Source organism: Juglans regia, chromosome 6 (assembly GCF_001411555.2).
Source record: "Juglans regia cultivar Chandler chromosome 6, Walnut 2.0, whole genome shotgun sequence".
NCBI classification, from domain to species: Eukaryota; Viridiplantae; Streptophyta; class Magnoliopsida; order Fagales; family Juglandaceae; genus Juglans; species Juglans regia.
The window spans coordinates 28897732-28925610 of NC_049906.1; the positions used below are offsets into that span (position 1 = coordinate 28897732).

General features: G+C 34.4%; 2 protein-coding genes across 2 annotated transcripts; one reads left to right on the top strand and one right to left on the bottom strand.

The window, feature by feature from the left end:
• The first annotated feature begins 4413 nt into the window (after positions 1-4413).
• LOC109005616 (ATP-dependent Clp protease adapter protein CLPS1, chloroplastic-like) lies at positions 4414-8428 on the top strand. Its single transcript, XM_018984627.2, has 3 exons — positions 4414-4632; positions 4819-4966; positions 7987-8428. Exons 1-3 carry the CDS (start codon positions 4566-4568, stop codon positions 8249-8251), a joined length of 480 nt encoding a protein of 159 aa, XP_018840172.2. The 5' UTR covers positions 4414-4565; the 3' UTR covers positions 8252-8428.
• A 2205-nt stretch (positions 8429-10633) lies between these two features.
• On the bottom strand, positions 10634-26814 carry LOC109005615 (actin-related protein 4-like). The gene is made up of 21 exons (XM_018984626.2): positions 26599-26814; positions 26395-26486; positions 25229-25405; positions 25051-25124; positions 24225-24305; positions 22973-23033; positions 22791-22840; positions 21409-21463; positions 21048-21125; positions 20809-20862; positions 19497-19550; positions 19336-19396; positions 19108-19159; positions 17062-17128; positions 14098-14160; positions 13926-13988; positions 13183-13245; positions 12700-12764; positions 11592-11660; positions 11051-11137; positions 10634-10932 (listed from the first exon to the last, which is right to left on the bottom strand). The coding sequence occupies exons 1-20, from the start codon at positions 26609-26611 to the stop codon at positions 11092-11094; spliced, it is 1338 nt and encodes a 445-aa protein (XP_018840171.2). The 5' UTR covers positions 26612-26814; the 3' UTR covers positions 10634-10932; positions 11051-11091.
• Between the last annotated feature and the right edge of the window lie 1065 nt (positions 26815-27879).

Consider the following 27879-nt stretch of genomic DNA (forward strand, 5'->3'; position numbering starts at 1 on the left):
GTTGGGTTTTATCCACTTAAGAATAAGACACTTAGGGCTTGTTTGGAAAAAGTTTTGATTCCAAAATTCTCATTTCATCACATCTCATTCCCAAACATCATTCCAATACAAATACTTTCAAACTAATCATTACAATTTTTTCAAATTAATCATTATAACTTTTTCAAATCTGCAAATAAAAATAATATTAAAAAACTATATTCTAACAATATTTTAACTTTATAATATTATATTTTTATTTAACTTTTTTCTCTCTCTTTTCTCATAACCCCATAAAATATTAACTCAAACTATCTCACTACTATTCACAAACTATCTTACTACTATTCACAAAATTCTCATCTCATCTCACTCTCTAACCTTGTCCTTAAAGTTGATAGGCAATGAAGTTTGCCTAATTGCTGCAATATTTATGGATCATAGCGTTTAATGAATGACAAGTGTTGCTTTGCCATCAATCTTTCAGCCAAGAAGCTCTTTATCCTGAAAACCATGGTCTCTCCTGTTTTCAGCTTACCCTCCATACGTGCATTACAACGCCTAGACCACAAGAACCAGCTAATAAGAGAAGGGAGAAGTCCAACCAATGAGCTGATTTGAGAGGCTATTTTCACCTTTCTAAGCCACCAGGAAATCATCTCCACCCAACCTTGGTCAGTATCCCTTCCCATCCCTATTATACTTGCAAAGTAATTCCATAGATATGTCGCCACTTCACCCTCAAGTAGCACATGGTTTATGTCTTCAAGAGCGGGAGAACAACAACAGTCTGCATTTGGAAGTAAGAGCTATGTTCATCTTCTGAATGTTGGAATCTACTGGCAGACCTTTGTGCATACTTTTCCACATGAAGATAGAAGTCTTTTTAGGCAGAAGCTTATGCCAAATCCATTTTTCCTACTAGGCAATTGGCCCCCTTTCTCAGGTCACCATCCAGGCTGATTTTGTAGAGAATGCTCCATTTGCAACAGGCCTCCAAATAAGTTGATCAGGTCCAACCCTCCTTATACCAAGTTGCTCTAGAATTCGTTGACAAAGATCCGCTCCTAAGAGTTGCCTCAATAGATTCACATTCCATCCCTCACCTTCGTACAAATCTACCACCACACCCTCTTGTAATCCCCTAATCTCTGTCACTTCCTTAAGAACTCCTAATCATGTCCAGTCCTCATTTCAAAATGAAATTCTTCCTTCTTTAACTCTTCAGCAGGTGTTTCTTTGGATCATAGGGATTAGAGTTTAAATGGCTTTCCACGAGTGTGAGTGGCATGTAGGCCTGATGTGTAGAGGTTGGTCTTGAAGCAAATACTTCCCTCGGAAAAATATGGTCCATAAAGAGTTGCCATGGAGAAACCTCCATGCAAACTTCATAAGCAATGCAGACTTCACGACCTCCAAGTCTCTTAGCCCGAGACCTCCTTCTTTAGTAGGTTTGCTTGCTTTCCTCGAAGCCACCCATCTTTTCTCTCTCTTTTCATCATTAACCCCCTCAGAAAAAATCTACAAACAACCTTCTAAGCCTCTTAATGATCGTACTAGGGACATTAATAACCGACATCCAATGAATAGGCAGACTTGAGAGCATGTGTTTAATCAAGGTTAGCTTCCATATTAAGGTCCTGGACTGCTGTCCATTGGAATGTCTTATAGAGCCTCCCAAACTTCATTCATGGTAGGTATAAGTCACAACTTAATATTCTAGTCCTCTGTTATGTTGGGGGTGACAAAAGATCTCAGGTCCCCATCAGGTGGCTCTCCATTGGATGTCAAGACCCCCTGAAAATATTCCACGGAAGCATTGTGAATAGCCTCTGGAGTTGTCAAGAGTTCACCATTTTCCAGCACCATGCTCTCCACCATTTTCCTACTTCTCCTTTGTTATAATGTGGCATAAAAAAAATTTGTATTAGCATCCCCTTCATTTAGACACGTCACTCAAGCTTTCTGTTTTAATAGAATTTTTTTTGGTAGTAGGCACATTTCCAAGTCATCTTTCTTTCTAAGAAAATCCACCTCCACTGCATGGTTGGCCCCAGACTCACTTCCATCTCAAGTAGCTCATCCTCTAGTTTTTGTATATTCTTATCAATCCTACCAAACACCTCTATATTCCAATTTTTGAGAACTTGTTTTAGTCTCTTCAGTTTGGTTGCCAGCTTAATCATCCCACTTCCATACACAGGTTGAGACCAGCTTTCCTGTTATTAATCTCTGAAGATCCTGGTGAGTGCTCTACATCCGTAAGAATTTGAAGGGTGCAATGTCTTATGCCTTGAAAATTGGTTTCTCTAAAATAATCATGGGACTGTGGTTGGAAAATACCTTGGCTAGATATTTTTGTAGTAATACATTGCCCATGGAAACAATGATGGGAGAAACCAGAGTTCTATCTAGTCTGGCCCACACACCCTTGTGCTTCCTTCTCTACCATTACACCAAGAATACTTTGAACCTTCAAATGGGATATCTATCAGTTCACGCCTTTGGATACACACATTGAAGTCTTCCATGGCCACTCTCGGCATAGGGATACCACCCAACTTTTCAGCATCACATCTAATTGTATTAAAATCTCCACTAAGAAGAGATTAGCCAAGTCCTCCCATAGGCTTCTCCTCTCCAAATATCACAGCTTGCATACATTACATATAGCACCATTTCATTGTTGTTAAAATTCACTACACCAGATAGCATTTTACTAGAGCTTCGAAAAGGATCAAAGGACACATCATCACTCCAAAATATCTACATTTTCCCATTCCTCGTCATTCGAGACATAGCCTGCCATCTTCAATTTACTGAAAATTCCATGAGCCTTTCTAAAAGGTAGGAAAGGTTCAAGCAATGCAATAACCTTTGTATCATAGGACTTCACAGTCTCACTCAACTTTTCCAAAGATGCCATGTTTCCTACACTCCTAATACACCTAGTAAAGCGCTTACATGACATGATTTGATTTGAAAGAAAAAATTTTAAAATTTAAATTTTAAAAATCAAATATTATCATGTAAATAAAAGCATTAACATTGACTTCATTAAAGTCATATTCAAAATTTAATGAAAAATATATATTTTTCATAAATTCAAAATTTTTCTATCCATAATCTCACGTTGGATTAACCTCATTAAATAATAATAAAATATTATTTTTTTAATAATAATATTTTTTATTTTTATTTTCATATTTTTAATAATAATAATAATAATAATAATATTAGTACCTGCACACGAAAAACAAACAAAAAGACGGTTCATCATTATTTTGTTATTAGGGCATTTAATGCCTTCACAGTTCATATTTCACCTCATGCAGAATAACAGGAAGAGTGTTTTATGCTCTAATGTAGATAACATGTTCCAAACATGGGCTTGTAAATAAAACTTTTAAATTAAATATTTTTCCATCTTCTTACATTTACAACTTAATTTCAAGCTTATTTTAATAATTTTCTTTTATAAATATTTCATTAGTCATTGCACAATTAATTAATATAATTGTACTATTTTATTAAAAGCAATCTTAATTTTAGGTGATTATCTATAATTCAAATAAATTTATAAAAAAAAATTTTATGTTACACTGTTTACTTTGTTGAAGCATTGGGAAGTCCTCTCAATATTGTCACAAGAGTAATATTTGGTACAAGAATAAATATTATATATAATTTTAAGACATGTATATTCTATGCGTCCTTTCAAAAAAAATCTAGTCTTTCATTAAAAAATAAGACTTTTTACGTGAGTACGAGATTTACTCTCTTTTTTTAAAATATGTTAGATAAGTGTTATAGTTATAAAAAAAATTATATAAAATAAATTTATAAATTGACATAATTTTATAAAATATATTAAATTATTTTATAATAAAAATAATTTTACAATATAATCATATTCTATCGTCTTAAATTTATAAAAAGATTATATAAAATAAATTTATAAATTGACATAATTTTATAAAATATATTAAATTATTTTATAATAAAAATAATTTTACAATCTAATCATATTCTATCGTGTTAAATTTAGTTACATAAAACCTCTCTAAATCATTTCCCCTTAAATCATTTCTTTTATAAAAATTGATTCAAAGAATAAAAAAAAAAATTATTTTTATAAAATTAAATTTATTTTAATTAAATTGTATAGTTAGTTGATTGAATTTTTTTTTTTTAATTATGATTTTAATCTAAATTTAAAGATAAAAAAGAAAAAAAAAAGTAGATAGTAAAATAAGGATATTATTACATTTTTCACAATAATTACTTCCGTAAAGGCGAAGATCTGAAAAGTGGGGCCCAACCTCGAATTTGTCTCTGTTTTGATTACCATTTTCGGGACGTTCACCAACCACTCCTGATTAAGTGACGTGTCACAAAGCTAGCGATTTAAAAGGAGCAATGCTCGATCACAGACACCATCGATCAAATATCTTTAATCGTAGGATTCTGCTAACTGTTACTTTCTCTCCGAATTGCATAGAATTTCAGATATCTGATTCCGTCAAGCGGTGGAGAAGAGAGAACACCGAGAGAGAGAGAGAGAGAGAGAGAGAGAGAGCGCGGCCATGGAAACTGCCATATGCGGTCGAGTCCCTCTTTCACCCAACCATGTCTTTAACCCTACAAAAGCCGGTACCTCTCTCACTCTCTCACACACAATTTTTGCTTCGATTTTGACTTCTCAATGAAGAGTTCTTCGTGATTTCCTCTTCGTGCCTCAATCTAATCGGGTTATCTGTAACATTGTATTATTTGCAACGGAAGCTTTTACATTCGTTTTTATATTTTAAAATTGAAGTTTAAATCGGATTATCGCAGGGGATAAGTACACTGTTTGCAAGCAATGCAAGAACCGGATCATTTTGATGACAGTATCGGCCGCTGGGCTTGGGAAAGGTGGCGGCTTATTGGAGAAGCCTACCGTTGAGAAGACGGCGCCTGGCCGTGAATCCGAGTTTGACTTGAGGTACACACGCTATAACCAGTTCTACGGTTTACCTTTTTCTTCCTTCATACGGAGCTTTCCTTGAATAGAGCATCTAATTGACATCATTAATGAATAAATTGTTAGGCACTTTTTTTTAAGTACCCCATTATTAATGAATTTATTATTTTAATTAAGACTTTACGATCTCCATCGTAGTTGAATAAAGTGTTAGGCAGTCCTGGAAGTGCAAGCCCCGCACACCCGTGAAAAAAATGGTTAAATTTGGGATCCTCATGAAAAAATCATTTTTGAATGATAGAATTCAACTGCATGGATGGTAAATGATTAATTGTCCCAAAATTTTGAAGTCGATAAAAAAAATGGTGAATTTAATCATTTTACTATATTTTAACACAAGTTCACCTATTCACTTCCAATCTTATGGTTGTCTCACTCTTATGAGCTTGACAGGTAACCAACAGATCAATATATATGAATAACCACAAAAAAATAAAATATAAGTGTGAAAACTAGAGGTGGGAAAAGGGTTTGTTTTAAAGCCCTCCAAACTCTTTTTACCTAGCTTTAGAAGTTTAACCAAGCCGCGGAGAAGAGTAATAATATTTTTTTGTACGAAGTCCTTCTGATAACATTCATCCTTAGTCTTAATCTCAATTCCAAGGTTGCTGTTTTGCTCCAAATCAAAGTTTTCAAAACGAGAAGCTTCTATATACTCTATTATGCTGTACTGATATATCTGTGTACAATAAGCTGATTGCCTGGATTACAAGAGGATGAAGTCAGCATGGTTATGTGCACTGATATTGCATACATGGGTCAACATGTTTGTAAGGTCTGACATTAAATTCCAGGTAGTCTTGCGGATGAATGCCTATGTGTATTAGCCAGGCTATGACAAGATTTCTTGCGTCTGGATGATGTTGGATGTACTGTACAATAAAAATTTAGAGATAAATATCTATTATCTAATACCAAACATCTTGTGTAGAGTTTAGGATGACCATCAGTATTTTAGGTTTATACTATTGAAAAAATATAGGGAATTTCTTAAATTACCTGGAGTATTAATTATCAAGATAAATAGCAATGTCATTTATCTTCAATATTGGCTAGATTGGTTCATTCATACTTTAAAAAAAAAATATTGGTTAGATTGGCGTCAATGATCTCAATCTTCAATATCGGTTAGATTTGTGTCAGTGGGTTCATTGAATACATTTCATTAGGAATATTTTCTTGAAATTAGTGCCTGGAAACTTGGATGGAATTCCTTTCAGGGTCACATTTTGTAAGTGACTTAATGAAGGTAGTGAGGATTTTTATTTTGAGACTGCATCAGAATTCTGTGACTCAATAGACTTGGGTGAGTAAGGACCTAGATTTGAGAGTTTGTCTTCATGACGTCTTTTTTCTAGTTACTACCAAAACTTCATTTTTTTTTAATAACTAATAAAAGATTTTGTTGAAAATAACTTTTTTTTTTTTAATCGGTAAATAAAATTTGATTGATCATAAGAATGGGCAAAAACCCTATAGGATATATACAAGAGCATCGCCTGGCGTGCTAGTTCAATGATACAAGAAATTCACAGAAACTCAATTCATCGAAATCAATTACAACAGACCAATGGAGTAAAGTATTGAAAAACAATTTCCTAAGCTCTTCCATTGATCGCTCTCAACCTTCGAAGCTTCTGTTGTTCCTTTCCCTCTAAATGCGCCACCTTAGACATATTGGGACCATCTTCCTTATTGCTGCAATATGAGAGTTATTCTGAAGGCCTCTCCAAGAAGCTAGAAGATGGATTACCCTTCTTGGTATCCCCCAAGTTAGTCCCACTTGAGTGAAGAAAACATTCCATAAGGTCATGTCAATCTCACAATGAAGTAATAAATGATTAACGGACTCCTCACTCTATTTGCACATGCTGACATGCAACACCATTCCATGACAATAAGTGAGTCTAGGGATGGCAATATGTGACATGACCCGTTAACCTAGCACGAACACGATACGAAACTAGCAGGTTTGGGTTTGATGTTAACGAGCTCAGGTCAAAACAGGTTGACCCATTAAGACACAATTCATTAATGGGTCACTAACGAGTCAACCCGCTTAACCCATTAGTGACCCATTTAGACCCGTTAAATTTTTTACTCGAAATTACAATTATATAATTTTTAACCTAAAAGCAAAAATATCCTAACCCTATTTGGTATTTCCTAACTCTCTCTCAGGCCCTCACTCTCTTAGTTTTCAGTTGAGTCAGTTCTCACAAGTCACGACCGTCTCCCTCACTTCCCTTGGATTGTAATTTTGGTGTTTTTATTGTTTGGATTGTAATTTTGGACTCATTTAGTTAGTTTTATATTTTTGGGAAATATTGTGATTTTAACTTATATGTGAAATTGTGTTAATCAATGGATAAATTGGGTCAATTCAACCCATTTACATAAACAGGTTGAAATGGTTTGACATGGGTCGAATCGTGTTGATATATTTTTAATTAATTCATAACGGGTCAGGTCGTGTCAACCCGTTATTTTAATGGGTCATGTTTGAGTTTGGAGATCTAATCCGTTAAGCTTAACGGGTCGTGTTCGGGATGACACATATTGTATAAATATACACTACTTGACACAATCCGTTAACACTATTTGCCACCCCCTAAATGAATCTATGATTCCTTAAATTGTCAAGTGTGAGGATCTTTCCCAAGGAAGTTGTTCATACAAAGAAGAGTGCCTTTAAGGGTGCCTTCGTCTTCCAAATATTCTTCCATGAGAATGGATTTGTATCATGCATGTTCACGGCTTGTAGAAGGAGTGGACGGTGAACTTCCCTTTCTTGGACCACTCCAAGAAAGGGAAGTTCACCAGACATGGCCTGAACCATAACACCGGACGTGGCTTACAGGCTGTTGATTGACCATGTTTGTTTTCCATCATCCAAGTTCATGCTGAATTCATGCTAAGATAGATCATTTTTCTTAGATGTTAAGAGAAGATTCAACTATGTTCATTGCTTTGGGTTTCAGAAAATCAAGGAAAATGGCCCCACCTTACCGTGTTCTGCTGCACAATGACAACTTCAACAAGCGAGAGTATGTTGTCCAAGTGTTAATGAAGGTCATTCCGGGAATGACCCTTGACAATGCAGTTAACATCATGCAAGAGGCACATTATAATGGCCTAGCGGTGGTAATCATCTGTGCTCAAGCTGATGCTGAAGAGCACTGCATGCAATTGAGAGGTAATGGCCTTTTGAGTTCAATTGAGCCTGCCAGTGGCGGGTGCGAATAGTTTCATATTTTTAGAAAAAGAAATGCATTTCTTTGGCAACAGTTAAAACCCGTTTCTAGTAATGGAATTCTGTTTAAATGTACATAAACTCAAAAAGTCCATATGAAGATGAACCTTTGTTGTGTTTGCCATGTTAATACACCTCTATTTCTATACATCAGTGCTCGTTCAAATGGACTTTGCCTTCTGTTTACTGTTTGCAGTGTGTGTTTATGGTCGTCAGTGTGCATTGTATCGAAATTTGGCTGGCACTGCTACAAATTTTTAAAATTTTGAAGAGTCGTGCTGTTTATCTCACCAATACTATGAAATACGTAGGCTTCTAAACATGGTTAATCAATTTAGGCCAATCAGTTTATCAAGTGTATGCTACAAAATCATATCAAGTGTTTGCTAAAAAATCATAGCAAAAATTCTTGCAAACCGTCTGAAAGAAGTCCTACCAAAGCTGATTTCCCCAAACCAGACAACTTTCTTCCATAGAAGAACCATTCAAAAAATTCCATCACAGGGCAAGCATTTGTCAATATCATGAACAAGAAATATGTTCACTAGGCACTCATGATGGTGAAGCTTGACATGGAAAGGCTTTTGATTTCATGGAATGGTCATTCCTAGGATGCTCAACAGCCTAGGTTTCGACAAAAAATGGATAAAGTGGATCCAAGAGTGTATAACTACTATTCCTACTCAGTTTTAATTAATGGCAGCTTGAAATGTATCTTAATTAATATGAATATGAATATTAAATTATTAACATGTTATTATTTATTCTTATTTTACATATATTATATGATATAAATATAAAAGTACATTATATACATAATATGTAATTATAATTTTTTTAAGCTAAATAGTTGGTAAACATGTTATATACATTTTTTTAAGCTATATATATTTTACATATATTAACATGTTATTCTTTAATCTTTTTTATATACTTTTGTGTTGGACCTTTTACTTTTGTGGTTGCATTTGCAATTGTTTCAATGTATTTTTTTTTATATTTTTTATTTGGTTAATTAGTTATATGCATGGTGTTTTTTAAAATAATGTTTTGGGCTCTATCAGATTTGGGATAAAAGAAAATTTCATTTGGATCAAAAAAATCAAATAATCCAACAAACTCAAACCAGAATTACACATGTAAACCGAATTATATATGTAATTTTAAAGTATGCAAGTCTCATATATTTATTTTAAAAAGTGAGTAAATCTGAAATGCATATTAAAAAATATTTTTTTAATAATGAACCATTTTTAAAAAAAAAATGCTCAGAATTTGCATATTCTAAAATTATATCTAACATTTATTGTTAATTTAATAGTGGATAAATGATATATTAAATATAGTATATCCACCCGAATTAGAATATTTTCTTTTTTTATTCTTCCTCAACCGGGCTTGGGCAGAATAGTACAGCAAGTATACAAGTATTAATAGAATAGCAAAAATACTCCAATATTTATAATATATAGTACGATAGAACTATTGTACAGTTGTACTTCGTTTTCTCTTATTAATGCATGGCCAAAAATCATAATCAACTTTAAGACAACCAGTGTTGTTAATCACATCCAGACCGAGCTGCTGAAATTGCAATGATCTCATTAAAAGATAAAATTATCCCAAGAAATTCTAAAAAAATGACTATCATTATTTATTTGGAAATGATTTTTTCAAAAATATATTAAAAATAGTTTACAAGAAATAAAAATGATTTTTTTTTAATTTTTTGCACTAGAAAATTATTCAAGTTTTTATTTTTTATATTTCAACGTTTTTTTTAAATATTTTTGTTGTTTTTAAATATGTTTAAAAATTATTTTTTATTTTACATTTTGGTTTTTCTTTCCCTGGCAATGGTTTTTATGTCAAGTTTTTCATGGAAGAGAGTACAATTATCAGAATGGATTACAATTATCGGCACTGAGTTCAGAGGATGATTTCAGATTATGTAATAATTTTAAGGATTTGTATATTTTGTTTTTCCCCAACAACTTATACGATATAGCACCACTTCTATTTACAATGCATATTCTTCTCGCACCAATTACAGTTCCAATTAGGCCTGGTTTGGATGCTAAAACAATCTCAACTCATCTTATCTCATCTTATCATTACAATTTTCTCAAACTTTCAAATAAAATACAATATACAATTCAACTTTTTCAAATCTTAAAATAATAATAATATTAAAAAATAATATTCTAACCTTATTTTATTTATCTTTCATCTCATCTCAACTCATTATTCAATGCATATTCTGGGAATTTGTAAATCTTCTTTTCTGTTACCTGATACCATTTCAGCAATTTTACTGTCACACACACACACAAACACCTCGTCTTGTCTTGGTGGTGGGATGGGGAAGATGAGAATGAGAGAGGAGAGAGAGCAAGTAATTTGAAAATATATGTAGCGTCGACAGTTAGATCTGAGATAGCTACAGTTCCACCCTAATTCAGAATGAATATAAATTTAATACTAGCTACAGTTGCCAACAGTCGCCACGAAATAAGATAATTCAACACTCCAAATTAAGAACCTAATGGTACAGGATGAGAGAGAGAGAGAGAGGCTAATTGTTCAGTTTAAATACATACACAAAGCTTTGAACCTTTTGCAGGCCTCAACAAGTTTTTAAGTCTGATGCACACAAGGATCCGGAAGTAAAATCCTGAGAGAGAAAAAAAAAAAAAAGGAGCAAATTAGTGGCGTGAAATAAAGGAAATACACAATGTTTAGTAGGATGCCCTGGAATCACCTACTCATCAATCATGCCAAGGGAAACAAACCTCTGGTTATCTCCTTTCATGAGGAGGAGGATATCATCCTCTTAAGGGCATTTCCGTTGAATATAAGCAGCCCCATGCTCTTCATACCTGTCAATTGCATACAAAAATTGCAATGAGGGGCTGATCGATTAAAAAAAAAAAAACCCTGTTTTTTGAGGAAAAACTACATTTTGCACTTCCAGAAGTGGTATATTTGCAACCCTGAATTACCAAAACTATCAATTTCCACCCACAAACCACTAAATTTTGGCAAGTTGGATAAAACAATTGTAACAGTTAGATCTTAGTCGAGGGGTATCGCATCAATTACCAGAATTTAGTAGTTTAGGGTGCAGCTTGAAAAAATACTAGTTGTTCATGGATGCAAGACGTAATTTTCCCAAAATTCAAATATTTGATCAATGTTCCACACTATTTTTGTAAGCAAGACTTCAAGTTTTCATTCCAATGAATAGGTAAAATACAAACAAAGATTCCTCTAAACTCTCCAACAGTTAATACAACGTTTGAAGTTCAATCTTGTCAAATAGGTGAAACTTACTCAGATTTGGAGAACCACATCTGCTGGAATGAACCGAGAGAAGCCAATATACTCCCTCCGATCCAAACACTAAAAAAGTACCGATCACCATCAATAGGTTAGACAAAGCAATGGTGCATGATGTGGTATGAAAACAAGCATCTTCCAAAGAAAAATTAAAGAAAGACGTGTGCACGAAGGGGCCAGGGGTTCAATAAAAGTATTCTGGTGCAAGCTCCAAAGGCTACAGAACATAAAATAGAAAATGATGACTTAAGTTGGCTGGATTATGCGTGGATAAAAGCAACTCTCCTGTGTATCAGCAAGTGGTCTAGATCTAGGTTGCGCTAGTCAGAAGTAAAATGTGATACTGAGTTTCTCAACATAGCATTCTGATAAACAAAAAAAAAAAAAGTTTCTCTACATAGCATTACTTCTAGGAATTTAAACAGCAATCGAGATTACTAAAATTGATTATTAAAGCAGAAAGTTAATTGAATTCAACCCTCCCATGTATCAGCAAGGGGTCTTAGATATAGGTTGCCCTAGTCAGAAGTAAAATGTGATACCGAGTTTTTCTACACAGCATTACTTCTAGGAATTTAAACAGCAACTGAGATTACAGACATTGAATTCAGTAAATGGTCCTCTTTGTTCATATTAAAAGCTATGTCAACCATAAACAGATTAGGATTTCTTCCCCCACAACATATGAACCAATACTATCATTTCATCTTTCACCATATATCCCATTTCTAGTTGTCACCAGTTCACAATGCACAATATAAAGATGGTTTTTCTTTTTCATCAACGGGTTACGCAAGCCAGCAAGGAATGTTATAATGATGTTTACTGAAAGTACTTGCAAAAAAAAAAAAAAAAAAGATTACAGAGAGTCATAATACAAAAGAATGTCTTATTTCCTTTATTTATTTGTAAACAGAAAAACCAACAAGGGAATGCTGTCAAGACCAAATCATTGATTGAGAAATCTGATTGGAAAATAAAAAGTATCAACATCATTAATGAAGCCAAACGGCACTGTGACACCTTTATGAGCTTGCATGGGAATGCAGTGCATATCAACTAATACAAATCCAATACTGCGAGAGAGTAAAATAGATCTGACCTGAATCTCCTTTCTGTTGCATTTCCACTCGCCAATACTTTCACTCTAGCAGCTTGAGGAGACTCCTACACATTGAAGATGATATTTCAGAAATGCAAAATCTTTGAGTCGATTTTATTTTCTTCATGATTTTCCTGAAGTGAGGTGTGTGTGATGGTGTGAGAGGAGAAGCGGAGGGGATCCACAACATCGGATAAAATGTTGTGCGATGATATTTCAGTATGCTTATGTTGAGGGTTTGAATGTTCCATTCAAGATTGTGGGTGCAAAGTTGGATAAAATGATTAGAACTCTAACAATAACATTGCAGAACTTATTTTTAAGTTATTTAACAGTGGAAACACTAACATGGCCCTTTGATAGGTAAAAATACTGCAAGATGGAAACCACGAGTATCGACCAGGAAGGAAAATCACCAAGAATTTGGGGTGAGGGGGACACAAAAGAACAAAGCTTTATAAAATACAAAGGCTGTAAATATACTTCTAGCAAGTCTTTCTCAAGGCGTTCCTTTAACTGTTGCATTGATGCCGTGCCACCAGCAAGCTGTACAAAAGAGAAACAGCAAAACCAAGTTAGGTTCAAAATGCTCCAAGTTACAATAACCAAAAAAAGTTGCTTCTGTTGGAAATATCAAGTGTTTGTATACATGTATGTGTCATTGCAAGAAGAAATTAATCTACTTGCTTAATAGGCTTGTCTCCCAAGCACATAGCAAAGAGTCCACGGAAAATGTTTGTCTTGTTATAACTTTCAACCAGTCTCATTAAGAATCTACGAAGTCTGCATACACAAAACATTTATATGATACTTCTATCAATTTTTCAGGCCAGACTGAATCAGGCCACCACTTGGGATGGGAATGACTCCGCTCACATACATCACTTGATCAAAGCAATTCAGTCCAGTCACCTCCCAAAGTGGGATTTACAAATTTCAGTAACCACCGAATTTAGTGAGCGGCGCCAAATCTTTATTGATCGAATATTTTATTAAAAAACATAAAAGAAATAGCCCAAGTGCACGGGACTTAAAGTAGGTTAAACTTAAAGCCTTCAGTACCTAGTAGCATTTTATCATTTAAAACACAAAAAGAAGATATAAGTATTTAATAACAGCAAAGGATTTTACCAGGATATTTTTTTTAAGTAATGTTACTAAGATACTCAAAAGAAGAAAACTGAAAAGGGAAAAAAAATAAAAAAATTGATATTATATGACTTTACCAGTATACTACTAAATAGCTCTCTTCGAATGTCCACATCACACTTATTAATGCTCTCTAAGACCTGAATAGATAAAATAATAAAAAAAATTAGAAACCAGAAGTAATTAAAAAAATAATTAACGCCCAAATACATGCAACTATACATGCATAATCAACTAAAAGGAGCATACCATTTGTGGCAAACCACGAGCAGAAGAAGCAATCTCCGCATAATTCTCCATACCAGGAATTGTCTGAGGTTTACGTCAATAACAAATTTAAATCTTGAAAACACAACAAAATTAATATAAAGAATAATGAATTTGCTAGTAAACTAAATAAGTGCATGAGCCCTTTGAGAACTACTATTTCCGATAATTTACATATGTATATTTATGTTTTAGGTAACTGCATATCAAACTAATATCAGAAAATTAGATATTTATCTGTGCATGCAGTTGTCCTGCATTAAACAATTTCAATTGTCCTGCATTGAAGTGGGTTCTAAGTCGGGTATCAGCGTAGAGACGTCCATAATGGAATGCCCTCCGCCACAGGTGACACAGGAAAGGCCGATAGTCAGTGTTACACCATTGGTCAGTGTTCTCTCCGAAGAAACTATGGCACCCACGCCGGAGTTGATGGAAAATGGTGTAACGTCAAGGTCTGAGGGAGATGTAGGGTCCGTCGAAGTTGCACAGAAACGGTTGATGAAGGTGAAGGAACTTGATGTACTGCCGAGACTTGTCGCCAACCTAGAACCTCCAATGGTGACCATGGCCTCACCACTCATGACGAAGAGAACCAATTTGTCAGGCATCTATTCAGACATCTTGTGACAGCAACAATGGAGCTGTTGAGGTATGGGATTTGAATGTAGGAGATGATGGGGGGGGAATATGAGTTTGTCGATGGTGCCTTGCGAGGATGAATTTTTAGGGCCTGGTATAGTTGGGACCTATGTCTGGGGAAGATGTCGTCCCCCTGTTATCTCTTCCTCCGATAAACAATATAGCTAGATCATCATCGGATTGGGTTTTGCAAAAGGTTAATGAGATACAACAGTGTATGGGAATTACATGTGGAGGATTTGACGACCAATACACAGCACTACTCACTACAATTGAAGCATGTCACTCGCTTGAAACAAAATCAAGATTTAAGAATAGGAAGGAGTTAAAGCGTCTTACTTGGGCAATCAACTACGACGCAAAGGGAAGTAGTACAAGTCGAGGGAGGACTAGAGGGAGGGCATAAAGCCTTCCCCATCCTCATAGAATCATTCGGATGGACTATTAGTCTTGTGGGAAACAAGGAGTTGCAATAGTGACAGTGACTTGCTTTGCTTTGGGGAGGCGTAATTTGTCCCAATAGGGCTTGGTGTATATTGGATAGGTTTTTTATTTATATAAGTAAAAATATATTAATATCAATAGGCGTAACCAAGTATACTGAGTGTATACACGAGAGAGTATATTGGATAGGTTTTAATTTCTCCCTCTTGGGCGATGCTCATTAGGGGCTCTCTATTATGGGCTAGGTATTTTCTCTTATATAAACCTAGTGTACTTGGTTACGCCTATTGATATTAATACATTTTTACTTATCAAAAACAAAGAAATGAAAAGTGTCAACTTTGAAAGAGGGATTAACACTTCGAAATTAAATGTCCTTCAGCATAAAGGAAGTTTTGAGATCAATGGCAGCTAACATTTGATCAAAACTAAAGCTTAAGAGTTCAGGAGAATTTCATAATGAAATTATTGCATCAATCAACTAATCAATTAAGAAGAATTTTACAGTTGGAGGAATTTAAGAATTAACAAGTTATTGATAATTGTTTGTTTTGAAACTTGTGAGACCAAAAGTGAAGTGATTAATGCAGATGAATTTCACAGAAATAACTTTTTAGGGGTTTCTTATTCCCAGCTTGTCAGGCTTTTGAAGATTTTGCTCAGTTTCTGATAAGGGATGACCTTCCCTTCATAAGAGAAAGCTACAAGGAGGTACTTTGTGAGTGCTTAGGCCTTTTTTCCCCTCCTCCCTCCCACTATTTTTTTTTTTTTTTTTGCTTCAACAAATTTGTGTTTATTCATTCTAAAAATGGCTAAATACAAGTTCAGACTAACTACCAAAGGGATCAAAAAACTTTCATGTCTGAAACACGAGGAAATTGTTATAAATATTGGGAATAAGCTAAAAGGAAGAAGAAACTGTTGTAGCAAATAACACCTCATGCCAATTACATGGTTATGCATGTGAGCCATAGAGAAGTATCACTAAAGGGGGGGGGTGGGGAAACCAGCAGCTGCACCATTATTTGTAAAAACTGAAAGCACAATATCTAACCCCAGGTAAACAAAGCAAGCATACAGCTAGCATGCTATCAGAGACAAATTCAAGATGCTACCCTCAAACAATGTTTTAAATTTTTTTGATAAGTCAAACAATGTTTTAAATTTCCTGGCATAAATGTCAACAAGTCTGTTTTTGAAGCTCATAAAGGTCTGCACAAAACAACAAAGAAAAAATACTTTAGCCACAAACTAACGTGGCTTGATGTGATACGTTAGATTGTCAAGTTACTTTTATCGTAAAATAGATCTAATGGATCACATGAAGCCACGTGACTTGTGAGTTTACTTTGTAATCCCTTTATGTTTGTAGCACTTCCCAACAACAAAACCCTTTCTCCACCAAAGATGAACATTTCAGTATCACAGGACTAAGACCTTTTCAGTATCACAGGACTAAGACCTCTCCAGGACTTCAAACTACATTCATGGGCGAGAGATTGACAAAGCCACATGTATTTCCTATCATCTGTTTCACTAAACAACTTATCTTTTCATATTCGTAGTAAACAATGTATTATAGAACATAATTGGTTAAAGGAAGTTCGTTTAATTGAGGTAGAAGCCAATCAGCCAATAAACAAGCAAAATGACTTGACTTTTTCAGCCCCACATGCCCATTTAAAAAGTCTCAGCACCATAAAACCATAATCAACAAGGTTCATCTTTAAAGAAAATTATTAAAATTCTAAATTCAATGAAAAAGATAACATAACTAAATGAAGTATGCACCCAACATTTCCAATTTATCTGAGAAAATATATAAAAAGCTGAAGTTCTGCTCATTTGCAAGCCACCCACCTGAACCAGTGATGGATTAAATAAAACATCAGGAATCTTGAATCTGTCAGATCCAATTTCAATTGTCCTGCATTATATGGAATGCATTATGAAGTATCAATATGAGAAATGACAATAATGCTAATGTACCAGTATAAAAGTAGGTTGGCTGTTTGGAAGCGGCTGTACTTATCAAAAGGAGGTAGAATCACCTTAATTAAAAGTACACTTACCAATCTCCCAACCTACTTTCTTTTTTTATTTCCATTGCCTGCAGGGGTGGTAGATCGGATCGAGAAGTTATTTCGTGCATTTCTATGGGGTGGAATGGGAGAGGAAACTAAATTCCACCTTGTTAATTGGAATAAAGTTTGCACTCCTATTTCGTTTGGAGGTCTAGGGTTCATAACTTGAGAATTTTCAATAAGGCTTTGTTGGGGAAATGGCTATGGAGATATTAATCAGAAGGGGCGTCGTTGTGGAGGGAGGTTATTGACCGGAAATTTGGGAGTGATTGGGGGGGTTGATGTTCTAAGGAGGCTAGGGGAGCTTATGGTGTGAGTCTTTGGAAGTTCATTAGGAAAGGCTGGGAGAGTTTTGCTAAACATGTCAGCTATATGATGTTGGAAAGGGCTCTAGGATCGGTTTTTGGTTTGATGTTTGGTGTGGTGATCAGGCCCTTAATAGGGTTTTCTTGGCTATTTTCGTATGGTATCTGATCGGCATGCATCTGTTTCTGATTTGTTAGTCCGTTCGAATGGATCCTTGCAGTGGGATGTCTGTTTTACTAGAGCTGTACAGGATTGGGAACTTGATGATATTACAGATTTTTCTAGCTTTTATATTCCCTGGGTATTGGAGGTAATGAGAGGGATAGAATGCTGTGGAAGAGAAGCGTGGCCTTATTGTTATGGAGTGGTGTTTCATGTGTAAGAAGCATGGGGAATCTGTGGATGATTTACTTTTGCATTGTGAGGTGGCTAAGAGCATTAGCATTGGTTTTCTCTATATGCAAATGCAAAATCATATGTTTTTTCTTTGCCATTCAAGAAAAACTCTCACATTGGATTATGCATCTTTGGGTCGGAATAATAATAATAAAATATTATTTTATTATTAATTTTTTTCCTAAAATTAATTTTTTATATATATTTTGCAATTAGCACCCACTACATACATTTGGCATTAATAATACAAATATAATAATAAAAAAAATATAATTTTTTATATATTATGTTAAAAATATAATAAAATGATAAAAAATATATATATAATATATTATAATAATAAAATGAAGGTGAAGGTAAAGGTTTTGTTGTGTTGTTGAGAGAGGGAGAAGAGGAAAGGGTTGAGAGAGAGAGCGAGAGGGAGGAGAGAGAATTAATAAAATAGCATTTGAGGAGTGAATAGTCCATCTTCAAAGATGTATTGACATTGTACATAACTATGGAAATACTTCCATATGCATAATCCAATGTAGTCAATTTAATGGTCTAGTTATGCAAATATGTGTTTGCATTTGCATATAGATAAACCAATGCCAATGCTCGGCTTCGTGGGATGGAGTTTTTAGTAGAATTGGGTTGGCTTGGGTGATGCCTTTGCGTGTTGGAATGGGCTATATGGTTGTTTTCAAGGGGCTGCAGTGTGGAAGATAGTTTCTTTGTGTCTTATGCGGTGCATTTGGTGGAAAATGAACGAGCGGTGTTTTAAAGATAAGGAGCGCACCTTGGAGGATATTCAGAATCTTTTTGTGTACTCTTTATTGCAATGGCTTTCTGCTTTAGTGATTAATGGAGCTTCAGCTCATGACTTTTTGTTGTTGTTTTCTACTTCCTAGAATGTAATTAGGTGTTTTCTTTTGTATATATCCTGTGTAGATGGGTTTCGCTTATTTCATTCGTTCTAATAAAATTGTCCTTCTTACTTATCAAAAAATAAAACTAGGTAACAATATTTCCTTTGAATGCCATGTTGTGCCTCATGAATCAGAACTAGGACATTCAAAGATGCAAAGGAACGAGTGGCATAAGCGGATTACTGGTAACAAACAAGTACAGGACTTACTGGCCGTCAGGTAGCTCATATGATGTCATTGGAATGTTTGAATAAGCACTTTCTGTAACAACAAGAATACTCTATCAGATTGCTCAGCATCTTTTAAGGACTCAATGAGCAAAGCATTTGATAAAACAATGGAGATTTGGTCAGAAGAAAATTAACAAGATTGTCAAGGTCCAACTATAAACATGGATCAAAAGAAGTTCAAGGTGTACATATGGCAGGGATACAAACCATCATATGGAGTATCTGGGGCTCGACAGACGCATTCCTTAATATCACTAGCAATTACCCTCTGTAATAAGAGAAAAATCAGAAAAAAATAAAAGGGACATTCTGATCAAATAAATATAAATGATACAACATCCAATAAAGAACCGTAATCAATCACAAACCTGAGAGTAGAGTTTGTAGCTTTCTGTTGTACTTGGATGATCAAGGTCTACAGTCTGTGAGATTCAGAAAGTTAAAAAAGTCAAAAGAATGACATCATAAGGTTATGTCTAACAATTGCACCTGACGACTTATACAACCTGGGCAAATGCGAGTGCACGATTAGAAATTCGTAACTGATTTTTTTTTTTTTTTTTGACAAGTAAGAAAGACACTTTTATTCATCGAATGAAATAGACGAAGCCCATGTACACTGGAAGTATACAAAGGAAAACCTAATTACATTCTAGAAGCATAAAACAAAAACAAAAACCCATGAGCAGACCCTCCATTAAGTACAATAGCAGAAAACCATTGAAGCAAGGAGAAAACAAAAATTTCCAGATTTCCTCTACAGTACGCTCCTTATTGTTAAAGCACCACTCGTTCCTCTCCAGCCAAATACACTACATAATACACAAAGGAATCATCTTCCACGCAGCTGCCACTTGAAAACAACTATGAAGCCTATTCCAACACGCAAGTAAATCCACTACTTTCTTAGGCATTACCCAAGCCAGCCCAGCTCTACAAAGCACACCATCCCATAAAGCCTTTGCCACCTCACAATGAAGAAGTACATGATCCACCAACTCACCATACTTCTTACACATGAAGCACCACTCCATAACAATCAAGCCATGCTTCCTCAAATTATCAATCGTAAAAATTGTCTCAGACCAGGAAGCAAGCGTATCTTTTTTTTTCTGGGTAAATAAACTGAGAAGGATAATTTAACCCTAATCTTAAGCAACCCGAACATTTTTTTTGAATTTAAGGCATTTGACAAGAAGCAACATATCAGTTTTTTCACGAAGTGGGCCCTCACCAAGGTAGGTACGCCTGGCGAGTAAATCACGGATACACAACCCACAAGCTAGAACCATATATAGAATAATCCAGGGGAACTCCTAGTGTGAAATTGAACCCAGAATGTCTAAATCTACAACTAATCCTAAGCTCGTCCTTTGACCAAGTGATTAGATTTATTACACATTCGTGTACCAAGAGAATATGCCGTTGATATGAATTCTTAGTAAATTAAGTATTAGCCAAAAAATAACTCTTATATTGGCCTTCTACTACAAAGCTTGCAAGCAACTTGACCAAAGGGATCATATAATGTCGCACTTCCATGCATAGTGAAGTCAAGACAAAGGAGATGAGGGAAGACAAGAGATTGAATCATGATATCCATCAAATCCATACCACAAACAAGAGAGAATTGAATGAATTATCTGCCCAAAAGAAACTACCACGGAAATCATTAAATACCTGAAAGTCGCCTGGCCTTATTTCCTTTCTCTTGAAAGAGTACCTGGGTTTTATCTGTTTTTTTATCAGTAAATAAGAACTTTATTAAAATAGGTGAAGCCAAGTAAAAGGGAAATATACAAGACTTTATCTCTGAATGAATAATAAGAAACATTCATAAAATAAAAAGATAAGATAAGCCAAGCAACTTGGAATAGTCAATTTGTCTTCCGAGATAAAATTTTATTGTAGCCACTTACCATGATACCTTTGCTTTCCAGACTTTTCATTAAGCAATCACTGAGAAATTCTCCTCCAATTGGAGAAGATGCCACAGCCTATAGTAGTAAACACAATAACAAGGCAAAAGAGCCTGTTACAAGCTGAGAAAAGCTTTATTAAAACATTGACATGGTAATTTACCATGTCATTAACTGATTTTTAAGTTACCCCTTCTTATGCGGACAGTAAATATATGAAGCTTCAGGGACCATGTTAAGAGTGCCGCGTGCAGAAATTCAATATAACTAAGTTTGCTTGTCAAAACGTGAATAGAAATGTGCGCTCAAGTAAAATTATCTAATGAGTTATTCTTGCAGTTGGTTGTAAAGTGAGGAATACCTTCTGAAGAACATAACCATCATGCACTGGGGCAACTGTAGTTGATCCTCCACCACTGAATGAGTCGGTAATTATAGTCAAATATATCAAGAAAAACAAAAAAAAAAGGAATGCAATAGATTAAATGACAAATGAAAAGAAAGCCTCAACGATTTCACATTGTATACTCATTTACCTACAAATAAGATGAGAACCATCTAACCAACGGATTTCTTATGGGAAAGGGGTGGTGAAGAAAAAAAAAAATCTAAAAAATAATGTCCTTTTAAAAAAAAAAAAAAAAAAAATTGTTAACATTTTACAAAAAGGGAATAAAATATCGATCATCAAGTCTTTCTTCATCTCTGGTATTTTTTGAGAATTAATTAATTCCCTTTGCAACTTCTGCTGAAACTTTTCCAAGAATTGACCAAATTGGAGCTCAAGTCATCCTTTCTTAATAGTTTGTACCATTGGATAGTGGTCCACAATAGTGTATTCTTCTATTTCTACCATTATGAATTTCTAGCATATTTTTCCTTATGCTAATTAGGTGGATGTCTTTTATACTTCCTGTACATGGGGGTTACACCCTCTTTTGTTTTAACAAATTTTATATTATTAAAAAAAAAAACCTATGCAATAGCACGCGTATTGCACATGACAACAAATTAGAAAAAAAGAGAGGGATTATTTTACAACTAATGGGCATGGAAAAAAGTTAGTATACATATCTATGTATGTCAATTATCCTAAGGAATTTAAAACATCAATTACTTATTAAAAAAAAAAAAACAGAAATCAGAAATCCAATTGAAAGTATATTTATCATCATTGTACATACAGCAACATGTTGATAGATTTATCACTCCATATTTCAAAATTCTCATTGATGTTTCAGCCTAATAAACTAACCTTTCATCTTCCACCATTGCTTAAAGCATAGTGAGGAGTGCATTGCTGTGAAATATCCAATACTCATAATCTTTTGAACTAATATATGCATTGCAATATCTATCTTTTCTTATATTTCTTTCTTAGTTCATATATTTTACATGCCTTAGCGCTGTAGCCCAAAATCTCCTTTTTTCTTTTTTTTCTTTTTTTTTGGGGGGGGGGGGGGCAGAAGATAACTAGCCCTACATCTTAAAGCAAATTCAAATGTTTTCCAATCCAGCTGTACAAATTTAAGGAAACAGTGAAAATTGTGTCCACCCAAGACAAGCCCCAAGCAATGCTAAAAAATTCAAGTAATCATACAGCAAGAAATGCTCAAATTAATCACGGAAATGAAAATATAATATGCAAATTGTCTTACACTATAAATGGAATGTCAATAATAATGCTTTTGCATGTGGTATAAAGGTCATGCCATTGAAGAAAACTAATACTGATAACAGTACCAGTCAACAACTAATGAGGTAGCACGTCCTGATGCGAAAGATGTGAGAACCTGGTATCAACAAAAACGCCAATCAATTAACATACTAACATTACTTGATGAAAGGAGAGGAAAAGAGCATATTAATATTGATAAGCAAAGTGCTACAAGTGGAATGAGGATAAGGATCCACTAGGGGCATACAGCATTCTTGGCCAAAAATAATGCAGGAACTTTGTACTTTTCAAACATAAGCTCCGCCATCCTGTCAGATACATGACAATCAAACTCTTTTACTGAACAATTAGTTTTTTTTACAAGTAAACTAAACATTTAGTTATCCTCAAGAGTAAAATACAAAATCTTAAACCAATAAATTTTGGCCACCACTAAGAGAATAAAGCTTTATTGAGTGAGGTAGGGTACAATTATTCAGCATAAGTTTTTTTAAAGAAAATATGGAAAGGTATGACCAAAAAATAAAGGAAATTTATCTTATATGGAGAAGGTATAGTTTGCATATATTTTTATAAGACAAAAAACTACTAATCATATAATATGCTTTCCATCAATTGGAAATTAGTAGTATATACCTACTTACACATGAAATTATAACTCCCTTTATTAATGATCCAATGTTAAAGGTAAGAAAACAACCTATTGGCATAACAGGAAAGTAATTGCGTTCTTACTACATAAAGCACAGAACTCTATTCTTGATAGACTCGGCTGAAATGCATTTATAAGTAACCTTAAAGTTCTTTAGAGATCTTTCTGTGAGACCAATATTGTTTTCTAAGTCTTAGTCTTTCCTCCCCAATCCTAAAAAAAATCCAATCACCCATATTAACATCATCAACTCCATAGATTTTATGTTCCTTTTTTTTGTCCCGTGTACTTGGCTTCACCTATTATCAATAAAATCCTTATTTACTCATAAACAAAAAAAGATCTTATGTTCCTTTTCCTTAAGATTATTTCTTAAAAAGCATTTGGAGAAAGATTTTTATTGATGAGACAATGACTCCTTATAGCAGATACCACCCTTTCTTCAATTGAAAAAAAAAACAAATCCACCTGAGGCAGAGAGAGCAAGGGTCTGCTTTTGAAAGGCTTCTTCTAAGCATATCCGCTATGAACTCAGTAGATGGTGGCTGTTGGGTCATTGAAACTAGAAGTACACATGCTTTTTATTCCAACAACTTTATTAAGTCAAAAAAGAGAACAGCTATGGAAAATAACTGACAAAGAAGCCCCTTGTGTGTATGCTCAGAGGGAAAAAAACACTATCAACACCAGTAAGTCAAACCTCAATGTCTTAAATAAACATCATGTAAGTCATGAAATTTACAAAATCCTTAAGCTGCTCTAAAACAAGTTGATAATAATCACACAGTGTCAGATCACTGATCGTATATATCATCAATTTACAAAATATTAGACAGCACTAGATCACCTTTCTCTTTGTTGTTGAGTATTAGAAGATGGTTCTGCGAGTAGCATTGGATGCTCTTGAGGATCAATCAATAGGCATTCCCTAAAGCAAAATAGCGCCCAGTTGTGACACAAGGTAACATAATTTCAAATAAAAAAAAAATAATCAAACAGCTTAAGATGAAAAGGATGTACAAATTGCTGCACTGACAAATGATTTTTTCTTTTGTGAAAATAACAAACACCCCCAATGGATCTTGAACTCACAACTATACCTCCACCCAATGCTCACGAGGAAAGGTAGCATTTGAGCTAGAGCTCGTGGGCTATGGATGATATATGATTTTGAAATTATAAAGGAAAGAGCTACCACATAGTTACATTTAAAAAAGAAGTATGTTTTCAAGCAGTAGAGATAATGTGGTCGAAAATATAACATTCAATGTGAAAATACATGCATAAGTAAATAGTTGTAAAAACATCTGGAGATCAAGCCCAAAAAGAGATGCCCTTAACAGGCTAGCAAAGAAATATATTTGAGAGAGCAATAGCAATGGAATTATTCTGATTCTCCCTCATTTGAGGTGGTACCACTCCATTGGGCACCTGATATCCTGTTTTAAAAATTGGGAAGGTACAACAGGGTCATACTTCCAGGTCTACAAAATGGATCAACAACAATGGTTGAGAGTCTCTTCAAAGGTATCATCACACTACTCGAAACGGCAATATATCCTACATTACCATGATTGAAGAATTTTATTTTAAATGATTTATAAGCCAACAAATATTATAGAAAAAAATAACCCTCACGGAACATCTGGCCTAATATAATCCTCAGAAATTACCTTAAAGCATGGTCCCATATGCTGTCAACCATATCCCAGTCAACAACAACTCCATCCTTTATGGGTGACAGCACCTAATCGACAGCAGAACATATAGTCAAAATCCTAGTACATGAAACAATCAGGACATTTTCCATAAAAGACTACTACATTAACAGATAATAACTAACATACTTACCTCCATATGATCCCGGCGAAAACCTAAGGTTTGGGATCCAACATACAACTTGCGTTTTCCCTTGATTTTGTCAGAATCAAGAGCTCTAGCAGTGTTTTTAGCGTCTAAAGCAGATCCAGAGTTATTTTCAGTTTTTTCGGGGTCATCAACTTCCATTTGATCAATTGCTCCAACAACCTTAACAAGCATAGACATAAAGTAAAGAAATTTAACTGCTTTGCACACAAGAATGAAGAAAAATCTGCATGATGATTTCCATGAAATTATATTATACAGGAAAAATTGGAGGGCAGATTATGCAGTAGTGGCATCTTATCATAGAAAATTCTTCATATGAACAGAACTGTTTACAGTCCATTTGAAGGTACAAGCATGCTATCCAGGCACCATGCATGCCACTCATAACGGACAGGCACAACACATAGCAATACTTTCCCCACTATCCAAAATCTACATTCGGTCCCTATAAATAACAGCCAAAGCCAAACCCCAATATATGCAATAGGTTCATTATTGACCGATACTAATAAATTCAACCACAGGTCCCTTTGTTGTTGATGAATTCAATGCATGAAATTTCAAAGGCTAAAACCTCAACATTAAACTTCCCCCACAATGATTGTTAAATATAACTTACCAGACCGGCTACATTTTCTAAGATCTGTCTAAAGTATATGAAAAGGGGAAACTTTTCAACTTTGGGGCACCAGCCTGATCCTTTTCCTAGTTACTAAACCCCACCCAAAAAAATCTCCACTAAAATTAGTGTCGGTATCGTAATACCCTATTTAATCGCTGAACAAATAATTGTTCCATCTTTCAAATTTTAAAGCATAGTCTACATGCCACAAGCGCAGGGTAAAACAAAATCAAATAACACAAAATTACATCCTATTTCAACATATATTGAAAAAAGAAACAGAGAAATACAGCTCCGGAAGTAATATTCATACTGAACAGCCATCAATAAGATTTTAATAGAGGCCTCAAAATTGTGAACCCTGATGGCGAAGACTAGCTGCGCAGAAGACTTGGAACGATTCACATTGTGAAAGACGGAGTTCTTTTGTTCAAGAAGTATAATACGGTTTAAAAAAATGGAAAAAGCTTTGTGAGTGAGTGAACACCTTCACTCAAAAATTTGACTCGGACGCAAAAGCACTTACAGAAGGAAACACAGCTTTGGGCGCATCTTCGCCGGCGTAACCTGCTTTGCAGGTGTGAGTACCTAGGTCTATTACAATTGCCGATACCTCATCTGTACAATTCACAAACAACAAAAAAAAAAAAAAATACAAAACAAAACAAAATCCATTAGCGAAAAATTCAAACATAGAAAGAGAAACAAATGCGAAAATTCATGCACTCACCGCCTCCATACATGACTGCAAATTTGATTTTTAGGGAGGCTCGCCAGTAGGCCGATTAGGGTTTTAGCAGACGTCGGACCGAGGGAGCGAGAGGAAGCTCAAAAAATGCTTTGACCCGTAAAGAGTTCACTGGGTTTCTTCGAGTTCGGGTTCGGGTTAGACTGACACCTCACTCCTTTTAAGCTGGGCAGAAATGCTAAAACCATCGAAAAGCTATCTGGAAAGTGTATCCGAAGTTTTTTTTGTTTTTTACTTAATTATTTTTTAATAATAATATAAATTTTTTATTTTTTAAAAAATATTTATAATAATTAAAAAAATTCATAAAAAATTAAAAAAAAATAGTCACTTTCGAGATACTGTTTCGATGAGTGTAGTGTCTAAGCTAGGAAGGTGGTCCATTTCGAATAACAGAAAAAACTAAGTTTTTTCTTTTACTTAATGCTCAAGTAAAACTACTCTTTAAAGGAAAAAACTACTCTTCTCCTTGGTAGCTCCCGCTGAATTTTTTTTTTCTTTTACTTAATAATTAAATAAGTATTTTTTAATAATATTATAAATTTTATTTTTAAAAAATATTATTTAAAAGTATTAAAAAAAACTAAATAAAATAAACTAGTGAGAACTCCTAACGGTGACCGTAGAGCCACCCTTTTTAAAAGAGAAAATATACTTACAACCATGAATTGCGTAATCGCTGCGTAATCGTTTTGAAAAAAATGAATAAAATATGGAACCCACATAAAAAAAATTAATTTTTTAATAATAGACCCCACTCTTTTTCAAAGTGATTACACGGCGGTTACGCACTTCACGGTTGTATGTAGAATTACTCTTTTTTAAAATCTCAAACCATGACAAATCTTTTTTGCACCCTTAGTTATTGTTTTTTTTTAATAAATTGCACCTTAAATAATTAAGTTTCTTAATTTGCATCACAAGCCACCGCATTTTCTCAATTTGCATCTTAAAGTTTAACAAAACCCTTACCTTACATGTTAAACTGCAACATCATTCAATTTACAGTTGCACACTACACTTTCAAAATGCACTTGTTGAAATCTTTATGTTTGGTTGTTGAAATCATCTCAATATATATGAAGAAAAATTCTATACATAAGATTTACACTCATGCACACTACTTAAAAATATATGAATTTATTCTTTTACCTTCATGTTTCATGAAATATGAAACATAAGGATAAAAGAATAAAATCACATATTTTATAAGTGGTGTGCAGAGTATAGAGCTTATGTGTACACAACTCATATCTGAAATCA